A 20,595-nucleotide genomic window follows, 5' to 3' on the forward strand; every position below is an offset into this window, starting at 1 on the left:
AACCAACCACTTAATTATGCCCCTGGATCTCTGCATCTTTTCTTGGGGATATGCCTGCAGATAGAGAAGCAGAGAAAGTGGTTTCATCAACTTGGAAACACAAGATAGCCTGATGTGCTCAGGCCTGATAGTTTTTGCCCGTCTTAGCAATTCCCTTGGGACTTGTTGGGGTTTCTTATTTGAAAGGCCATAGCAAAGAACTAGTACAGGCATATCTTGGAGATTTTGTAGGTTTGGTTTCAGACCACCACAATAAAGCAAACATTGCAATAAAGTGAGTTGTATGAGATTTTTGTTTCCTAGTGCATATAAAAGTTATGTTTACACCATACTGTAGTCTAATAAGTGTGCACTAGCATTGTGTCTAAAAAAGCAATGAACATATCTTAGTTAAAAAGATACTTTATTGCTAAAAAATACTAGCCATCATTTGAGCCTTCAGTGAGTTGTAATCTTTTTGCTGGTGGAGGGTTTTGCCTCAATGTTGATGGCTGCTTACTGATCAGGGTGGTGGTTGCTGAAGGTTGGGTGGCTGTGGCCATTTCTTAAGGTAAGACAACAATGAAGTTTGCCACATCAGTTGACTCTTCCTTTCATGAACGCTTTCTCTGTAACATGCAATGCTGTTTGACAGCATTTTACCCACAGTAGAATTCTTTCAAAATTGAAGTCAACCCTCTAGAACTCTGCTGCTCCTTTATCAACTAAGTTTATGTAATATTCTAAATCCTTTGTTGTCATTTCAACAATCTTCACAGAATCTTCACCATGAATAAATTTCATGTCAAGAAACCACTTTTTTTTTTTTTGCTTATCCATAAGAAGAAATTCCTCATGAATTAAAGTTTTATTATGAGATTGCAGCAGTTCAGTCACATTTTCAGGCTCCTCTTCTAATTCTAGTTCTCCTGCTATTTCCACATCTGCAGTTACTTCCTCCACTGAAATCTTGAACCCCTAAGTCATCCATGTGGGTTAGAATCAACTTTTACTAAACTCCTGTTATGTTGATATTTTGACTTCTTCCCGTGAATCACAAATGTTCTTAATGGCATCTGAAATGGTGAATCCTTTCCAGAAGGTTTCCAGAAGGTTGCTTTGCTCAGACCCATCAGAGGTATCACTATCTATGGCATGTATAGTCTTATAAAATGTATTTCTTACATAATAAGACTTGAAAGTTGAAATTACTCCTTGATCCATGGCTGCAGAATGGATGTTGTGATAGCAGGCATGAAAACAACATGAATCTTGTTGTCCATCTCCATCAGAGCTTTCAGGTGACCAAGTGCAATGTCAATGAGCAGTAATATTTTAAAAGGAATCTTTTTCTGAGCAATAGGTCTGAACAGTGGGCTCAAAATATTCAGTAGGACTTCCCTGGTGGTGCAGTGGTTAAGAATCCACCTGCCAGTGCAGGGGACACGGGTTCGATCCCTGGTCTGGGAAGATCCCACATGCACCAGAGCAACTAAGCCCATGTTCCGCAACTACTGAGCCTGCGCTCTAGAGCCTGTGAGCCACAACTACTGAGCCCACGTGCACAACCACTGAGGCCAGCACGCCTAGAGCGCATGTTCCACAATAAGAGAAGCCACCACAATGAGAAGCCTGCGCACCACAGCAAAGAGTAGCTCCTGCTCTCTGCAACTAGAGAAAGCCTGCACACACCAATGAAGACCCAATGCAGCCAAAAATAAATAAATAAATAAAATATTCAGTAAGCCGTGTTGTCAACAGATGTGCAGTCATCCAGGCTTTATTGTTCCATTTATAGAGTACAGGTAGAGTGGATTTAGCATATTTCTTAAGGGCCCTAGGATTTTCAGAATGGTAAATGAGCACTGGCTTCAACTTTAAGTCACCAGTTGCATTAGTCCCTAACAAGTGAGTCAGCCTGTCCTTTGAAACCAGGTATTGACTTCTCCTCTCTATCTATGAAAGTCCTAGATGGTATCTTTTCCAATAGAAAGGCATTTTCTTGCATTGAAAATCTGTTGTTTAGTGAAGCCACCTTCATTAATTATCTTAGTTAGAGCTTCTGGATAACTTGCTGCAGGTTCTACATCAGCACTTGCTTCTTCACCTTGCACTTTTAGGTTATGGTGATGGCTTCTTTCCTTAAATCTCATGAACCAACCTCTGCTAGCTTCAAAATTTCTTCTGCAGCTTCCTCACCTCTCTCAGCCTTCATAGAATTAAAGAGAGTTAGGGCCTTGCTCTGGATTAGGCTTTGGCTTAAGGGAATGTTGTGGCTTTTTTTTTTTTTTAAACTTTTTTTGGGTTTATTTATTTATTTATTTATTTATGGCTGAGTTGGGTCTTCGTTTCTGTGCAAGGGCTTTCTCTAGTTGCGGCAAGTGGGGGCCACTCTTCATCGCGGTGCGCGGGCATCTCATTATCGCGGCCTCCCCTGTTGCGGAGCATAGGCTCCAGACGCGCAGGCTCAGTAATTGTGGCTCACGGGCCTAGTTGCTCCGCGGCATGTGGGATCTTCCCACACCAGGGCTCGAACCTGTGTCCCCTGCATTAGCAGGCAGACTCTCAACCACTGCGCCACCAGGGAAGCCCCTGTTGTGGCTTTTTTGATCTTCTAACTACACCACTAAAACTTTCTCCATATCAACAATAAGACTATTTTGCTTTCTTATTCATGTATTCACTGGAGTAGCACCTTTCATTTTCTTCAAGAACTTTTTCTTTGCATCCACAACTTGGCTAATTGGCAAAAGAGGCCTAGCTTTCAGCCTATCTCAGCTTTTGATGTGCTTTCTTCATTAAGCTTAATCATTTCTAGCTTTTGATTTAAACTGAGAGATGTGCAATTCTTCCTTTCACTTGAACACTTGGAGGCCATTAAAGGATTATTATTGGCCTAATTTCAATATTGTCCTGTCTCAGGGAATAGGGAGGCCTGAGGAGAAGGAGAGAGAGAGGGGAATGGCCAGCTGGTCAGTGAACGGTCAGAATACAAATAACATTTATCAGTTAAGTTCGCCTTCTTGTATAGGCGTGGTTTGTGGCACCCCAAAACAATTACAATAGTAACTTCAAAGATCACTGATCAGAGATCACTATAACAAATACATATAATAATAATGAAAAAGTGTGAAATATTGTGAGAATTACCAAAATGTGGCACAGAGACATGAAGTAAGCAAATACGGTTGGAAAAATGGCACTGATAGACTTGCTTTATGCAGGATTGCCACAAACCTTCAATTTGTAAAAAACACAGTATCTGAGAAGCACAATAGAGTGAAGCACAATAAATGAGTTATGCCTGTAATTGTTTTTATGCTTTTCTAAATGGTGTGAAATACTCTGATAGCTGTCAACAAGGTGTCAAATCCAGTGATTTAGTGGCACAGTTTTTTCTTTTTTCCTTTTTGTATTTTCTGTGAAGCCAAAACAATTTCTATAGTTTTACTTTTTGAATTTATATCCAGTCTCTAATTTTGCTCAAAACCCATTGAATGGACTTCAAGTCTAGTGCTATATTCTCCATAGCAAAAGAAAAATGCTTCTCTTAACTGGCTGCTTTTTAAGCTTCATGGTTGTATCGGGAATGTGTTTTAAAACCTGTGTTCAGTCAAAGGCTTTAAGTGACTGTCAAATAAAATATTTCATAGTCAATGGCTCTCTGATACTTGACCTTGGAAAAATATGGAACTTAACATAGACCTGGAGGATAACAAATAATACCAATTCCTCACATTTGTATCATGTCTATAATGTAAAAAGACCTCTCACATTCATTGTATCATTTTGTTTCTCATAGCCATCCTGGGGAGGAGACAGAATGGGTATTAATCCCTTATTATAGGTAAAAGGTGAAGGCTCATATCCACCACTGCTGGAAAGATAGAAAGCTAATGTTTACACTTGGGTTTTCTGAAGCCAAGTCCAATTATCACTTACTTGGCATTATTAGACTTCTTATGTTTGCCCAATGTATATCAAATACTTTCTTTAACAAGAAACATAAATGTTTACATTTTTACTGCAGCTGAGGGAAGCGATGAGTTCTGGACAGACCTTGTCTGATTTGCCTCAAATTCCCTAGAATAACCAGTAGATTGTGTGACATATTACATGATTTAGATTCTTAGTACATTCTAAAGGAATGAAGGAATATATTTTCAAATGTCTTTATAAACGTGATGTTTCAACTGAGATAAAAAACCTGTCATGGATAAACAATAAGGTCCTAGTGTATAGCACAGGGAACTATATTCAATATCCTGTGATAAACCATAATGGAAAAGAATATTTTAAAAGGGATGTATATATATATAACTGAATCACTTTGCTGTACAGCAGAGATTAATACAACATTGTAAACCAGCTATACTTTAATTTTAAAAATCCCTGTTATCTTGGCTAGATCCATAGCAAGAAGTTATTTATTAGCACTGTGGGTTCTACAAAGTGATAGTTTCAGGTGGTTATGTGAGGATGAGCAAGAATAAGAAGAAGCATGGAAAAACCATTGCAGTCTTGTCAATTTCTAGGGCATCTGCATAGATACATAGATCCAGTTAAATAGCTTATGTCAAAAACATTCAGAGCAAAGCATAAACCAAGGGGTTTCAGACTCATTGCTGTATCTACCTCTAAAAGGCTAAAATATGTGGTATGGCTAAGATAATTAAGGGTACTGAGAGATTCATTTAGTTAGTTGAAAGCGTAAAAAATGGATTCCTGCTGGAATCAATGTCATATTTTAGTATGTCTCGTAAAAATAAACTTGTTTTGTTTGTAAAACATAATCGTTGTTAGTGCAAACTCACTTATTTTGACATTTAACTCTACATTCTCCTGTTTTGCTAAATATATTTCTGAAGGGGATTTAAAAGCCAATTGGATGAAGGTAATAAAAAGGTACAAACTTCCAGTTGTAAGACAAATAAGTACTAGGGATTTAATGTACAACATGTTAAATATGGTTAACACTTCTGTAAGTTATATATGAAAATTGTTAAGAGAGTAAATCCTAAGAGTTCTCATCACAAGAAAAAAAATTTTTATTTCTTTAATTTTTGTATCTATATGAGATGATGGGTGTTTACTAAACTTACTTCGGTAATCATTTCATGATGTATGTAAGTCAAGTCATTATGGTGTACACCTTAAAATTATACAGTGCTGGATGTCAATTATATCTCAATAAAACTGGAAGAAAAAGTCATTTACTTTTAAAAATCCAGAGAAAATCTAAGATTCCATTATTAAATATGATTCCATTTTAAAACTCAGTCCTATATTAATTTGTTATGATCTGAGAGGATTTTCACAGTTGAAGAGATGAGGCAATGCAAGCAGAGATGTTTTGATTTTATAATAGCCCATATTAACACATATACTTTCCTCTCCTTTGGGCTGTAAGTATCTTGCCTTATATGTTAAGGTCATTCAAGCAAAGACTGTCATTTCTGAATATTTTGGGGTTACATAAATGCCTATTATTGCCAAGAGTCCTATCAAAGAACAAAACAAAATGAAAACCTGACACCTCCTCACTCTAACACACTCTGAAAAATGAAGATCACAAAAACATTCCAAGCAGCATGATGCTATACCTATTCCAAGACTTGACCTTTTGTGTTGGATGTATTTTAATCTCTAGTAGTCAGATATCTGAGTCACTGTCTACCAGGCTCTGAGAATGACAGAGGAGCTAAGTAGCCTCACAAAACAAAGTGCCTCTTCCCTGAAATTCAGATGTCAAAAATCACTGCATTCCAGGAGTTTCATTAACAGTTATCAGTCACCTTTCTAGAAAATTCAAGAATAAGGTAGTGAACTTCAAAAACATCAGGCCTCAATTTCATTAAATTCATGATAGTCTTTGGTTTTAAATCAATAAAAGACGGGTAATACAAGTCATGGTATTATTTGGAGATCTAACAGTAATTTTCAAGAGTTTCTGGGATTTATTAGAGTTTTTTTTTTTAGAGATTTTTGTTTAAGTCACTAGTGAAGCACCTTCATTCTGATATATTCCTTTTTTAAATTAAGGAAACATTTATGTACAAATCTTAACAGTATAAATCATGAACACACTTGTGTAACTAACACTCAATAAAGATAAAGAACACTTCCATCACCCCCAAAAGGTTCCTTTACCCTCTTCTAGTGAATCCTACCCCATATAGGCAGGCCCCCATTGTTCAGATTTCAATCACCATGGATTAATTTTGCCAGTTTTTGAACTTCATATAAAGGGAATCATATAGTATCCATTTTTTTGAGGTTCACTGTGGTTCATATCATTGGTCCATTTCTTATTGTATGACATTCTTTTGTATGACTATACTATGATTTACTTATGCATTTCTATTTTTGATGCACATTTGGACTTTTTCTAATATCGGGCTATCATAAGTAATACCATTACAACTACTCCTACATAAGACATTTGGTGAGCATAAGCACTAATTTATGTAGGTTATACATCTATGGGTGGACACGCTGGGTCATAGGGGATATTAAGTTTAACTTTAATAGATGCCAACCAGTAGTTTTCCAGATGGATTGTAATGATTTATACTCCCACCATCAATGCCTGAGACTTCCAGTGGCTCCACATCCTCAGTAACACTTAATATTGTCAGTCCTTTTAATTATAGCCATTCTGGTGAGGACGTAGTGGTATCTCATTGTGCTTTTAATTCGCAATTCTTTGATAAGTAATGAAAATGAGCATACTTGTACGTACTTACTACCCATTTGTGTGTTTTCTTTTATGAGGTGTCTGATCAAATTGGGCTGCTTTTCTTTTTATTACTGATTTGTAGCAATTCTTTATGCAATACGGTACAAGCCTGTAGCCAGATATTTGTAGTACAAATATTTTCTCTCAGTCTATGGCTTGCCTTTTCTTAATAGTATCTTTGGAAGAGCAGAAGTTTTGAATTTTGCTTTTGTCCACTTCACAAATTTTTTCTTTTATAGGTAGTGCTATATGTGTCTTCACTAAGAAATATTTGCTTACACCTAAGATTAGAGAGACATTCTCTTGAGTTTTCCTGTAGTAACTTTATAGTTTTGTGTTAAGCCTGTGGTTAATCTTGAATTTAATTTTTATACATGGTACAGGTAGAGGACAGGTAGGTTCCTTTTCTTCCATACATATAATGTGTTGTTCCACTGCTATTTGTGGACTTCCCTTTCCCCATTTAGCTGTTTTGGTGCTTTTGTGGAAAACCAAATGATCGTCTAAGTATGGAACTATTTCTGGAATCACTATTCTATTTTATTGCCTATTTGTCTGTCCCTATGTCAGTAACACACTGCCTTGATTACTGTAGCTTTATACCAAGTTGTGTAATAAGGAAGTATAAGTCCTTCAACTCTTAGTCTTTTTCAAAATTATTTTGGCTATTTTAGATTCTTTTCCATGTAGATTTTAGGATCAGCTTTTCTTTCAGCTTCTATAAAGAAGACTATTGTAATATTTAATAAGGATTGTGTTAAATATATTAAACAATTTTGGAAGAATTGACATCTTGGCAATATTAGATCTTTCAATCCATTAACATAGTATATCGCTCCATTTATATAGGTCTTTAAAATTTTTTTCTCAGCAATATTCTGTGGTTTTCTGTATCAAGGTTTTATATGCATTTAATTAATATATTCCCAAATAGTTTACTATTTTTATGCTATTATAAATAATATTGTTTTTAAATTTTCATTTTCAAATTTTTTGCTGCTAGCATACAGAAATACAATTGATTCAACAACCCTGATAAACTCATTTATCAGTTCAAGTAGCTTTTAACAGATTCTTTAAGATTTTCTGTGTAGATGCTCATGTTTCTGGAAATAAGACAGTTTTATTTATTTTTATCCAATCTATTCTTTATTTCCTTTTATTACCTTATTGCACTACCTAGAATTTCAAATGCAATGTTGAATGGAAGTGGTAAGAGTAGACATCCAAATCTTAGAATGAAAGTGTTCAATATTTCACCATGAAGTATTGTTAACTATAGGCACCTTTTGCCAGGTTGAGAGAGGTCTCCTATTTCTAGTTTGCTGAAAGTTTTTATAATAAATGTCTTCTGAATTTTGTCAAATGCTTTTTCTGCAAGTATTGAGATGATAATAGGATATTTTCCCCCCTTTTTTCCTCTTAATATGGTAAAGTACCTAAATGATTTTTGAGTACTAAGTCAATGGAGGTCATGATGTGTACCCTTTTACTATATTGCTGAGTTGGATTTGCTAATATTTTAAGGAATTTTACATCTAGGTTAATGACAGATATGGGTGTACAATTTTCTTAATTTGCAAAGGCTTTGTTAGTTTTTGTCAGGGGTTATATTGACAATTTTCCCTCTTCTTCCATGTCATGAAAGAATTTGTGTAAGACTGGAATTATTTTTTCCTGAAAAGTTTGAGAGAATTCACCCTCTCTCAGCTGAACTGAGAATTAAGAATTGAAATGAGAATTAAGAACTGAAGCCATTTAAGCCTGGAATTTTCTTCATGGGAAGAGTTTAAACTACAGTGTTTAAAAACAGATACATGGATATTCAGATTACAATTTTTTTCTTGTATCTGTTTTGGTAATTTGCATCTTTGAAATAATTTGGTAATTTCATCTGAGTCATTAAATTTATATTGTGTATAACATTCTTTATCCTTTTGATATATATAGATCTATAACGATATCTCTTCTTTCCTTTACAATTTATGCTTTTTTTTTCTCTTTTTGATCCTGCTGGTAATTTTATTTTATTTTTTTTAGAGAACCAACTGTTGCTTTTGTTAATTTTTGCTATTGTTTGTCTTGTTCTATTTCACCGATTTCTGCTTTTGTATTTATTACCTCCTTCCATCAACTTATTTTGGTTTAATTTTCTTAACTTTTCTTAGCTTACTTAGTAAGGTAGAAACATAGATAATTGATTTATACGTTCTTTTCTAATATAAACATCTAAAGCCATAAAATTTTCTCTTAGCATTGCTTCAGCTGCATCCCACAAATTTTCATATGTGGTGTTTTCATGGTCATTCAATTAAAAATATTTTAATATTTCTTCTTAACCCAAGAAAAGTCATTTTATCTTTTCCTGGTTCTGCTTTTTTCATCTCTAATGTGAGAATGTTGTTATTAAAGATCTCTAAGTCTATTTTATATTTACCATTGTCTGATGATTGGTTGAGTAACTAAAATTATAATTTTCAATTGGCCATAGCATGCAGCTTGCCTTTAGAATAGAACAGATTTTAACATTTGGTCTTTTATTTTTAAGCACAAAATGTATTAAAATATTTTTTAAAGACATTTTTAATGTGAAAATATTTGAATTTCGAAGATGTTACTTAGTAACTTTCTCTAGGACTATGCAACGTTATTTCAAAGTGAAACCATATACCTATTGACGATAGGAGATGAAAACCATAGTCATCTAACTACAGTAATGTATTTGGTCTTTATGTTTTCAGAATAAGTAAAACATTAAAAAATAAAGATTAAAAATAAAGAACAATGTTGAGAAATCAAATAATCTGAAAATACAGAAGTTAAAAAAGAGCTTCTCTAAACGGGACTGTGGCATCATAAATAATGTATCTGATCTTTGTTCCTAGTTCCTGGCACAAAGGTTCAAAAACCCATGAAATTTCCTGAGTGATAGGAGACTCTTTGTTATGCTAATTATGTGACTCATGGCATAAGACCCCTTAGATTGCTTCAGGATAGGGCTGCTCACCAGAGAGACCAATCACATGATTAGAGGGTTGGAATATTGGGGCAGTGTCATCTGGGAGGAAAGGAGGGCTGGAAGTTGAGTTCAATCATATGGGCAATTATTTAATCAGTCATGCCTATGTAATGAATCCCCATAAAAACTCCTGACACCAAAACTCAGTGGCACGTTTTGGTTGGTGAACACATTGATGTGCCAGGAAGGTGACACACCCTGACTCTATGGGGAGAGAGCGTGGAAGCTTCATGTCTGGGACCCTTCCAGACCTTGGTCTATGCACTTCTTCATTTGGCTGTTCCTGAGTTGTATTCTTTATAATAAAACTATAATTGTAAGTAGAGCACTTTCCTGACTTACTTGGCTCATTTTACTGTAGTACCCCCAGTGGGAGTAGAAACAGAATAAGGACACCATAGAGAAAAAAAACATATACTTGTTGTAGAGAACACTGGTCATTCTCCATATTGATGAAATAAAAATTCACATTTTAAGGCAAGACAAGAAAAATTTAAACATAGTTTTTTGCTCTGCCCATCTGGGCCTCTTCCTTCCCCTCTAGTGTCCATTGTGCATCTGCATTATGCATTAACCAAACCTCCCCAATGGCAGAAATACCTGCTCAATCATAAAGATCAATTTTTTTCCTTCTGGCACCAGCCATGTAACTCTTTAGAAACTAACATTGCTTTTTGCAATCTTGTAAGGGGTCAAGAAGACACACTGCTCACCTTGTATGTGCAGACGTCTTTGGTGCACTTTATGTACAATGCCAATGCATCATTTCCCTTAAAGATAGCGATTGGTGCAAAACAGACTGGTCAGATGACCTGGAGAGGTACTGGGTCACACCTAATGGAAGTTCTTAACTTAAGTACTCACTTATGACCTTAGTACTTGTATTCTGCCTATTTTACAAGATTATTGTTTCTTGCATTACCAAATGTGTGACTGTGATAAAATTAATGATGATTAGGCAACTTGAAACAATTGACCAAATATACAGTTCTATAAGATCAATGATTATAATAGTGTAACTCTAGATATGGGAAGAAGCAACAAGAGGGAACCATTTCCTGAACCATAAGAGACTAGTTTGACAGGCGTTCCAGAGGTTTTTGGCCACTGTTAACAGGGTTTAGTCCAGTAATAGTACATTGAGTGGCCTAACAATGAAATTCTTACCTAACCTGGGAATGAGTATTCCTAGCGCCATGGACCAAATTGGTCATGAAATGCCTCCCAAATCTTGGTCGAAATTAAGACCTAAAGGTAAGGGATTGTAAAATAAAGAATGTTGCCCACCATGCAGTTCTACAAGAATCAAGTCATTAGGCACTGAAGTTGCTGACTTACAATACACCCTGAAAGGAATTCAGGGTGAAGATCAGGATGTGGTGCTTTGTGCTGGGGGAAAGCTGACAGAACTGGCCTCCAGATAGTTAGATATTTTCAGGAGAAATTTCTTGTGAACTTGGATTCTTGCATCTTCCCATACTTAGAAAAGCACTAAAACCATTAACTAAGATGTCTGTTCCTTGTGACTAGCAGCAACCTTCTACTGAGATGTGTACTTGATTGCATGTACCCCTTTTGCCGAAATCACATATATACTGGCCTCCCCCTTTACCTCTTCAGAACAGTTCTCAGAACTCTCTGAGAGACTGTCTCCCAGGTTATAATTTTTATTTTGGCTCAAATAAAATTCTCCATTTCTTTCTTAGATTGGCTATTGATTAATTTTTTGACAATATCCAGCCTTGCTTTTTCACATAGCAATAGATTTTTGCAGTTAGGTACATGTTCACCCAGCTAAAAACTATATTTCTCAGCCATCCTTGCAACTATGCATGTATAACTAAATTCTAACCAGCAAGATGTATGCAAAAGTGTTATAAATCCTCCCTTTCTCTTTTTATGATGAAAGCTATTTGCTACCTCTGCAAACCCTAACCCTAACCCTAACCCTAGCATTTTACCTTTTAACAGCAGATAGCAACTCATTTGTTAATTTCTTTCTCTCCTGAGATTGGCATCTGAGGTCCAAGACTTGACCCTCTTTAAAACATGTATTATACTGCATAGAATTATTTAATACATTTATTTGAAATAATAAATTCTGCCTGAAGTCCCAAGAATGTGTTGTGGCCAAGTTGGTAATAGCAAGTCACAAGGCCTGGATTCTTTACAGAGAAGATGTATGTCGATATGCACAGTCACTATTTCCAAAAACATTTGCATAGACACAGAACATGAAAGAGGCACCTGTAAGAAAAACTCCTCCATCAGGGCCATGGTCCATCGGTGGTGCAGCTGCCAGGATTTGGCTGGGTGACTGATGTCTGCTGCGTGGAGAATCAGGGACATGGTTTTGGCTTTGTCAAGCCTGTCAAAACAAGGACATGCTCAAATTATCAGAACAAAGTAACCAATTACAGTCTCCTCTGAGTCCAAGCCCACATACCTTTAACATGAAAAAAAAAAACAAAAACCTACCCTTCAGGCTGCTGCAAACTGTTTCTTATATTTTTAATTTGCTGGAAGTGACCGGACATGTCTGTAGACAAAACCATTTCAATCACTAGGTTCCGAAGATCCCTGTGGAGTCATCAAAAGCAGAAAGGTTTGTTTGGCCCCTTTTTGTTCTCAAGTGAAATATTTCCTTAATATTGCGAATTACATTTTATTTTTTCTGATGGTATGAGCACAAAAGATGCTACATTTTAAATGTAAAAGAGCTTACAAAAGTTTGGCTTTAGGATGTTGCCAGGAGAGTGATTTGTGAATGATGCTGTGCAACATCTCCTTTTAAAGAACTGGATGCTTTCCCTCCCACACCTACATCCCTCCCCCACTCATAATTTCTAAATTTTATTTTTAGAAATAATAATTAATATCAGAAAGAATCCTAACCAATTTTAAAGAAAAAACTATTCTAAAGGCAGAATTTGTAATTAAGAAAACCACCACCATTTATTCAGTATTTATTCAATCAAGGCAGTGTTCTAGGTGCTTTTATGTGAGGGAGCACTATTATTTCCCACCAGAGGGGATTGAGTTGTTTGCTAAGTCACACAGCTAGTACATAGCAGAGATAAGACTCACCCCCAAGAGTTCCAACTAGCAAAGCTGACACTTGGATCACTCCACTGTACCAAGCTTCCATCATGAGAACTCCAGAGAAACCAAGGCTATAAGTGAGCGGGAATTCTCTGTTTAAGCCCTGGGGACCCCAATCCTACATATCATAGACAGAGCTACTGGTACTGTTAAAATTTTAACCAAGACCCTGCAAATACGGTGAACATATCACAAAGCCTATGAATGAATAACTCATTCTCACAGTAAGCAGGAGATGAGTAATGCCAGTAAAGCCTTGCATGTTCTACAATTCATTGCTTGCTCAGTACAGATAGGTAAAAAGGTCACTTATACTGGAAATATTTTATTTCATTCTGTGGCCAGTAGAGTAAGCTAAATTACAGGTGTATGGTAAACTTGAATTATGATCTTGTGTCAAAGATATTTTACCTAAAGATGGTATGATTGAATGATTTGTTTTTAAGAACAACCACATATTGGAGATTCTTGCTGAAAATTATGGGTGCTCAATTCAGTTGGATTTTTAGATAGGAGCAATGAGAAAACAATACTCTGATTACTGTTCATGATATTGGACAGCTTGCTTAGAATTCTTTTACCCAAATATTAAGGGAATGGAAGCTATCACAGATAGTTAATACTTATTCTCAATTACATTTTTTCTTCTAAATTACGAGATACCCATGTTACAATACCAACTGTACCAAAATATTCATGTTAACTAGGAAAAATGAGATAAAAGTTTTATGAAATCTATAAAATTTAATAAATACTTTGTACTTTGCAGATGTGATGTTATAAAAGAGACAACAGACCCAAAATGGAGTCCTTGTGCTAAGCCCACATCACCAAACCAAGACTTAATACCTCCCCCAGGATTGGAAACTTAAACCAATCAATGTGGAATTACCTGGTCAGCACTAGTGAGGTAATCCACCTTATAGACCCCTGTCATCCCCCAAAGGAAGGTGACTTTGCCTGAAACAATCAGCTCCTTGATAGAATAACTTCCTTGTCTTCCTCTTTCTGCTTATAAAAGTCTGCCATTTTGTACAGTTATTTGGAGCTCCTTTTTATTTGCTAGATGGGATGCTGCCCAATTCATGAACTGGGTTGAATAAAGCCAATAAGATTTTTTAAATTTACTCAGTTGAACTTTGTTTTTTAACAGTAATCAATAAATGTTAGATATTATCAATAATCAACTAATATCAATAGGCAAACTAGTACACAAAGGAAATGTTACTTTATTTGTACATTTTTCTTGCCAAAATTTAAAAATTACTGCATTTATAGTTACTAAAGTTACTTTAAAAAATAGATTTGCAAACAGAAAACCTACAAACCCTTAAAAAGCTACCTATATTTTATTTTTTTATTTTTAATTAATTAATTTATTTATTTATTTATTTTTGGCTGTGTTGGGTCTTTGTTGCTGCGTGTGGGCTTTCTCTAGTTGCAGTGAGGGGGGGGTTACTCTTCGTTGCAGTGTGCGGGCTTCTCATTGCCGTGGCTTTTCTTGTTGTAGAGCATGGGCTCTAGACGCACAGGCTTCAGTAGTTGCAGCACGTGGGCTCAGTAGTTGTGGCACACGGGCTTAGTTGCTCTGCTGCATGTGGGATCTTCCCAGACCAGGACTTGAACCCCTGTCTCCTGAATTGGCAGGTGGAATCTTAATCATTGAGCCACCAGAGAAGTCCCGCTATCCACATTTTAATTCTTGGTAAAATAGTATCAAGTTTATACTAGCAAATAAATCTTTTACAGCTTTTTGGGAACAGTGTTAAATCATATGATAAATCAAATCATAAATCATGTGATATTATAGTATGTGTTAAAAAAATTTGGGAATTCCCTGGCAGTCCAGTGGTTAGGACTTGGTGCTCTCACTGCCGGGGCCATGGGTTCTATCCCTGGTTGGGGAACTAAGATCCTGCAAGCCTTGTGGAGCGACTGAAAAAAAAATTCTATAAAAACACTCAATTAGGATGTTTTGTACAGTAACTTCTTAGCTACTGTACAAAAATATAAAATATTAGAGGAGTAAATTATGAGAATAAATAATAAAGATGTTAAAGAACAGTGTAATAGAAAAAAATCACACTGAAATAGCAACAGAATAACTTTGAGAAGAAAATAGTTAATTCAAAGGAATAATAAAATTAATAATACAAATGTTACCTCTTGGAATGATAATCACTGATGAAGAAATAAATTAAGACTCTAGATGTAAACAGTCAATCTCTCGGACCTTAGGAAACACCTCTGCACTTGTGTCCCTGTTTCTACCTTTGCCCTTCTATTTTCCACATACCCAGCAGTGGTGGCTTCACAATTAGATCCTGGCCTTCCTAGGTTGGTGACCCAACTGTGCTATTGTTTCCTGTGGAGTAAAATGAGAGGCCTGAATTGGGTTCCCAAAACAAAATGCCTCCTTCTCCTGACTTCAGAGCTTTTTCTACAGTTGCAAAAGTGAGCCCATATTTTTTCCAGCCTTGAAAATCCAGGAAGTTTTAATATTTGGAGAAGTAACCATGGGAAATTAGGGCTTGTTTTAAACCCCGAAATAAACTTTTATTTATTTATTTTAAGGCAGATCTTAATTCCAGGTTACTTCTTTGGACATTTCTTTTCACCTTGATTTAAAGAAAAAAACAAAAACAGAAACAAACCTAAACAACACTTTGATATTTGAATTTGAATAGGAATTTTTTTCAGACCATTAACTGACTTTTAACAAGATCTTAGTTAAAGATAAAGGCTTCCTGTTTTTTTTTTTTTTCAGTGTAAGTAGGTCCCACAGAAAATTAGGGATATACTTACACTAAAAAATGTCTATGTTTATCTGAAATTTATATTTAACTGGATGTCCTTTATTTTTATTTGCTACATCTGGCAAGCCTATAGTCAAATGAAGGGGATGATGATGACCTGAGGATCAAGAAGAAAGGAGGGAATGTTATGCTGAGTAGTAGGGGTGCATCTTGTTATTTTTCCCTGCATGGCAATAAGCAATACCATTTCACATAATTTTTTTTTTCTAAGAAGACAGATGCCTTGGAGAAACATGTAAGATTACCCTTTGCATCTAGGTCATTTTAGTATGTTATATTCATAATTTTTTCCCCAAATAGTGAGTTCTTTGATTTTTAGAAAATCTAAACACATATAGAAAAGTAATATATGAAGGAATCAGTGTGATGCTAAAATTTTGAATTCATGTAGGACCACATATTGGTACAACTGAGCAGAGCTCCACTCCCGGGAGTATGTAGTTATGTATCTTAAGGTTTTTCTTATGTGGTACATAATCTTATGGATTGGCTATGATGCATATAGATGTTGAATTGGCCTTGAAATAGTTCAGCTCCATGTAACAGAGCCTGGCTCCTGCACCGTCTTCTAGGCACTAATCATCCTCAGAATCATCCAGTCAAAGGGAACTGAGTTTGTTGTGTGAGTAAAGGATTGACTTTCATCTGTTTTCTTCAGTTTACATCACTTAACTTTTTCCCTAAGATTAAATTTCCTCTAGGTTTCCTCTGAAACTCACCTCCAGTCATCTTTGGATAAATTTACCAGGACATTCATTTCTTCTTCTTGCATAAGTCGATAAGCTGCACTCACATGGTGATTTTCAAGGACGGAGCGATCATTATACAAAATGGCAACATCTGACCTAAGAATTAAAAACAAAATGCCAAGTAGAGGATTTCTTTAGACCTCATGAGTGTCTTTGAAAACTACTCAAGTCATAAGACAAAATAACATCCGTAAAAATCCTATAATTAAACACCTAGACTTATGGAAGTACTTAGTTTCCTTTCTTTTTGTTTTTTACTGTATGATAATTAAAAAAAAATAGCATTTATTTTTTAGAGCAGTTTTAGGTTCACAGCAAAATTGAGCAGAAGGTACAGAGATTCACCATATACCCCCCTGGTCCCCACACATGCATAGCCTCCCCCATTATTAACATCCCCAATCACAGTGGTACACTTGTTGAAACTGATGAATCTACATTGAACATCATTATCACCCAGAGTCCATAGTTTACCTTAAGGGTTTACTCTTAGTGGTGTACATTCTATGGGTTTGGACAAATGTATAACGACATACATCTACCATTGTTGTATCATACAGAGTATTTTCACTGCCCTAGAAATCCTTTGTGATCTGCCAATTCATCCTTCCCTTTCCATCGCCTGAACCCTTGGCAACCCCTGATCTTTTTATTGTTTTCACAGTTTTGCCATTTCCAGAATGTCATATGGTTGGACTCATACAGTATGTAGCCTTTTCAGATTGAATTCTTGAATCTTTTAGTATGCATGTGAGCTACCTTTATATCTTTTCATGGCTTGATAGCTCAATTCTTTTGAGCACTAAATAATATTACATTATCTGGATGTATCACAGTTTATTTATCCACTCACCTACTGAATGACATCTTGGTTGCTTTTAAGTTTTGGCAATTATGAATAAAGCTGCTATAAACACCTCTGTGCAGGTTTTCGTGTGGACATAAGTTTTCAGCTCTGTTGGGTAAATACCAAGGAGAGTGATTGCTGGCTCACATGGTAAGAGCATGCTTAGTTTTTTAAGAAACCACCAAACTGACTTCCAATATGGCTGTACCATTTTGCATTCTCATCAGCAATGCATGAGAGTTCCTGTTGATCTACATCCTTACTAGCATTTGGTGTTGTCAATGTTCTGGATTTTGGCCTTTCTAAAAGATGTGTAGTGATATCTCATTGTTTAATTTGCATTTCCCTGATGACATATAATATGGAGCATCTTTGCGTAAGCTAATTTGCCATCTGTATATCTTCTTTGGTGAGGTATCTGTTAAGGACCATTTTTAAATCAGTTTCTTTATTTTCTTATTGTTGAGTGTTAAGACTTCTTTATATATTTTGCACAATAGTCCTTTATCAGATGTATCTTTTGCAAATATTTTCTCCTACTCTTCGGTTGATCTTGTAATTCTCTTGATATTGCCTTTCATAAAGCATAAATTTTTAATTTTAATGAGGTCCAGCTTATCAGTTATTTCTTTCAAGAACTGTGCTTTGGTGTTGTATTGAAAAAGTCATTGCCACGCCTAAGATCAACTAGATTTTCTCCTATGTTACCTTCTAGAAGTTTTAGAGTTTTGCATTTTACATTTAGGTCTATCATACATTTTGAGTTAATTTTTATGAAGAGTGTAAGGTTTGTGTCCAGATTCATTTTTTTGCATGTGGATGTCTAGTTGTTCCAGCACCATTTGTTGAAGAGACTATCTTTGCTCCATTGTATGGCATTTGCTTGTTTGTTAAAGATCAGTTGAATGTATTTATGTAAGTGCATTCCTGAGCTCTCTATTCTGCTGCATTGACATATTTGTCTGTTCTTTTGCCAGAACCATACTGTCTTGTTTACTGTAGACTTATAGTAAATCTAGAAGTTGGATTGTGTCAATTCTCCAGCTTTGTTCTCTCCTTCATTGTTGAGTTGGCTGTTCTGGGTCTTTTTGCCTCTCCATATAAACATTAAATCTGCTTGCTGATAGACACAAAATAACTTGCTGGTATTTTTATTGGGATTGCATTAAGTCTATAGATCAAGTTGAGAAGAACTGACTTCTTGACAATATTGAGTTTTCCTATCCATGAACATGGAATATCTCTTCATTTATGTAGTTCTTCTTTGAATTCTTTCATCAGAGTTTTGTACAGCAACAAGCAAAGATGTGTTTTTTAACCAGATTTAATTGTAGCAAATTATGTGTGATTTTGTCTCATAAATCCAATAGGACGCTGAGAATACAGAATGGTCTTAATGTTTGAGATAATCTTTGACTGCTATGGAAAGAACAAGATTCTAAGCAATACCCAGTGTCCATGGTTACATGTAGCTTGGCATTTTCTTTTCACAAAGAGGAAATTATTTCTATTTATTTACACTTTCAAGGATTGTATGAATTATAATGTCTGTATTGAACTCAAATCTAGCCTTGCACTATGTTTTAAATTATTTTTCAGTCATTTTGCATTATCCAGTAAGTAGGTTTCCATATTAGAAAAGCAACTCTAAATCCAAGTAATAATGAATAATATAAAATATGATAGAATTATTGATATCAGTAACATAAAACCAATATATCCTTGGACAAAATGTGAAGCCAATAATTTCAAAAAGCACATCATATTGTTGCATTTGTGATCATTACAACTTTTTTGTTCATAAAATGTTCAAGTTCTTGTAGAATTAATCCATTAAATAATTGACCCTGATAGACAATATATAAGAAAATAAGTAAAATACTAGACCTTCCCCCAGTTTTTATACAGAGCTTCTTAATATAAAATAGTAAAAAGTGTATTCTTCTTCATTCTCCTCCTCTCTCTCCTCTTTCTCCTCCTTCTTTTCTCCATCTCCTTTTCCTTCTCTGCAGTCTAAAGTATAAAGTAGATTAGGACTCTTCATCCAGTTGTAAATAAATGGTAAAAGGAGAAATCTAGAAGTGATAATTTAATGTTGCTGCTGGAGGCCAGTCCATTGCCTTTACTTTTCAAAATAGAAAGAGCAAGAAATATTTATTGGAAGCAAATCACTTGCTCCCTTCTCCAATTCCTAAAACTGTGGTCCTACACTGGGCCCAGCTCAGTAATGAGCTGTCTTTAATTAAAATCCCACTTATTATGAATTTGGTGGATATAGAAGAGCCTTTGCTAAGCAAAAATGATCTGCATAGTTTACCTTTCCTTTGATGTTTAACAGGACATCTCTATACTCTACAAATGTGTAGGCTAATAACATCCCTGCTGTACAACCAGACTTCAAGGTCTTCCTTTTCACTTTATGCTCTGTCAATCTGGGAGACTCTAGGAATAGACAGAATGCTTTCCCCAACATTTCATTGTTTGAATTTCAACTCTCCCTCTGTCTCTGTCAAGGGGCCATAATTTTCAAGTCCATCCATTTAAGGCTGTAAAAGATTGACTGTTATATGTCTGTCTCTGCCCATGGGAGCAGAGTTATGTAAATAGACTGGATTGAGAGTAAGTGTCCCTTATCTCAGCTTCTCAGCCCTGCTATTGCCATCAGCTGACTATGTGCATATAGTTAGGTAATTTCACCTATTAAGATCTTTGTTTTCTTTTCTTAGACTGTGAGGCTTAGACCAGATGATCTATAATGTGGATCTCAGTCACTGTAGGATCCCTTGAAGCTCTAAAATGTCCAGTATTTTAATAAAATGTTCCACGCTCCCCACATCAAAACAACAAATTCCTATAGCTGGAAAATCAATTTTTAGAAATATTGCTCTTAAAATACAAATGAACAGACCACACAAAAACCTGCACGTGAACATTTATGGCAGCTTTTTCATAAATGCCAAAATTTGGAGGAAACCCAGACATCCTTCAATAGTTGAATACGTGAACTTTGGTACATCCATGCAATGGAATATTATTCAGCAGTAAAGAGAAATGAGCTATCAAGTCATGAAAAGACATAGAGGAACCTTAAATGCATATTGTTGAGTGGAAGAAGCCAGTTTGAAAAGGCTTCACACTGCATGATTTTGAATACATGACATTTTGGGAAAGGCAAAACTAGAGATCTTAACCAGATCAGTGATTGCCATGGGTAAAGGGAGAAGGAGGGAGGGAGGAATGAAAAGATGAAGCTCAGGGGACTTTTTAGGGCAGTGAAACTATTGCGGATGATACTATAATGGTGGATACATGGCATTATACATTTGTAAAGCTCATAAAATGTA

At 35.6% G+C, this 20,595-nt stretch overlaps 1 protein-coding gene and 1 pseudogene across 4 annotated transcripts in view; both read right to left on the reverse strand.

The window, feature by feature from the left end:
* PDE1A (phosphodiesterase 1A) overlaps positions 1-20,595 on the reverse strand; it is a 266,843-nt gene that overhangs the window by 47,143 nt on the left and 199,105 nt on the right. For 3 of the 4 annotated variants that reach the window (XM_059928274.1, XM_059928273.1, XM_059928275.1), the window contains exons 8-10: positions 16,375-16,500; positions 12,216-12,317; positions 11,985-12,105 (exon numbers count right to left, since the gene is read on the reverse strand). In XM_059928274.1, the coding sequence (XP_059784257.1) occupies positions 11,985-12,105; positions 12,216-12,317; positions 16,375-16,500 (349 nt within the window). Of the gene's footprint in view, positions 1-2,837; positions 2,915-11,984; positions 12,106-12,215; positions 12,318-16,374; positions 16,501-20,595 lie in introns of those variants that run through there. The other variant, XM_059928276.1, reaches the window with a different exon arrangement.
* LOC132368393 (tigger transposable element-derived protein 1-like) lies at positions 11-2,857 on the reverse strand (annotated as a pseudogene).

The sequence above is a fragment of the Balaenoptera ricei genome, chromosome 7 (assembly GCF_028023285.1).
Source record: "Balaenoptera ricei isolate mBalRic1 chromosome 7, mBalRic1.hap2, whole genome shotgun sequence".
NCBI classification, from domain to species: Eukaryota; Metazoa; Chordata; class Mammalia; order Artiodactyla; family Balaenopteridae; genus Balaenoptera; species Balaenoptera ricei.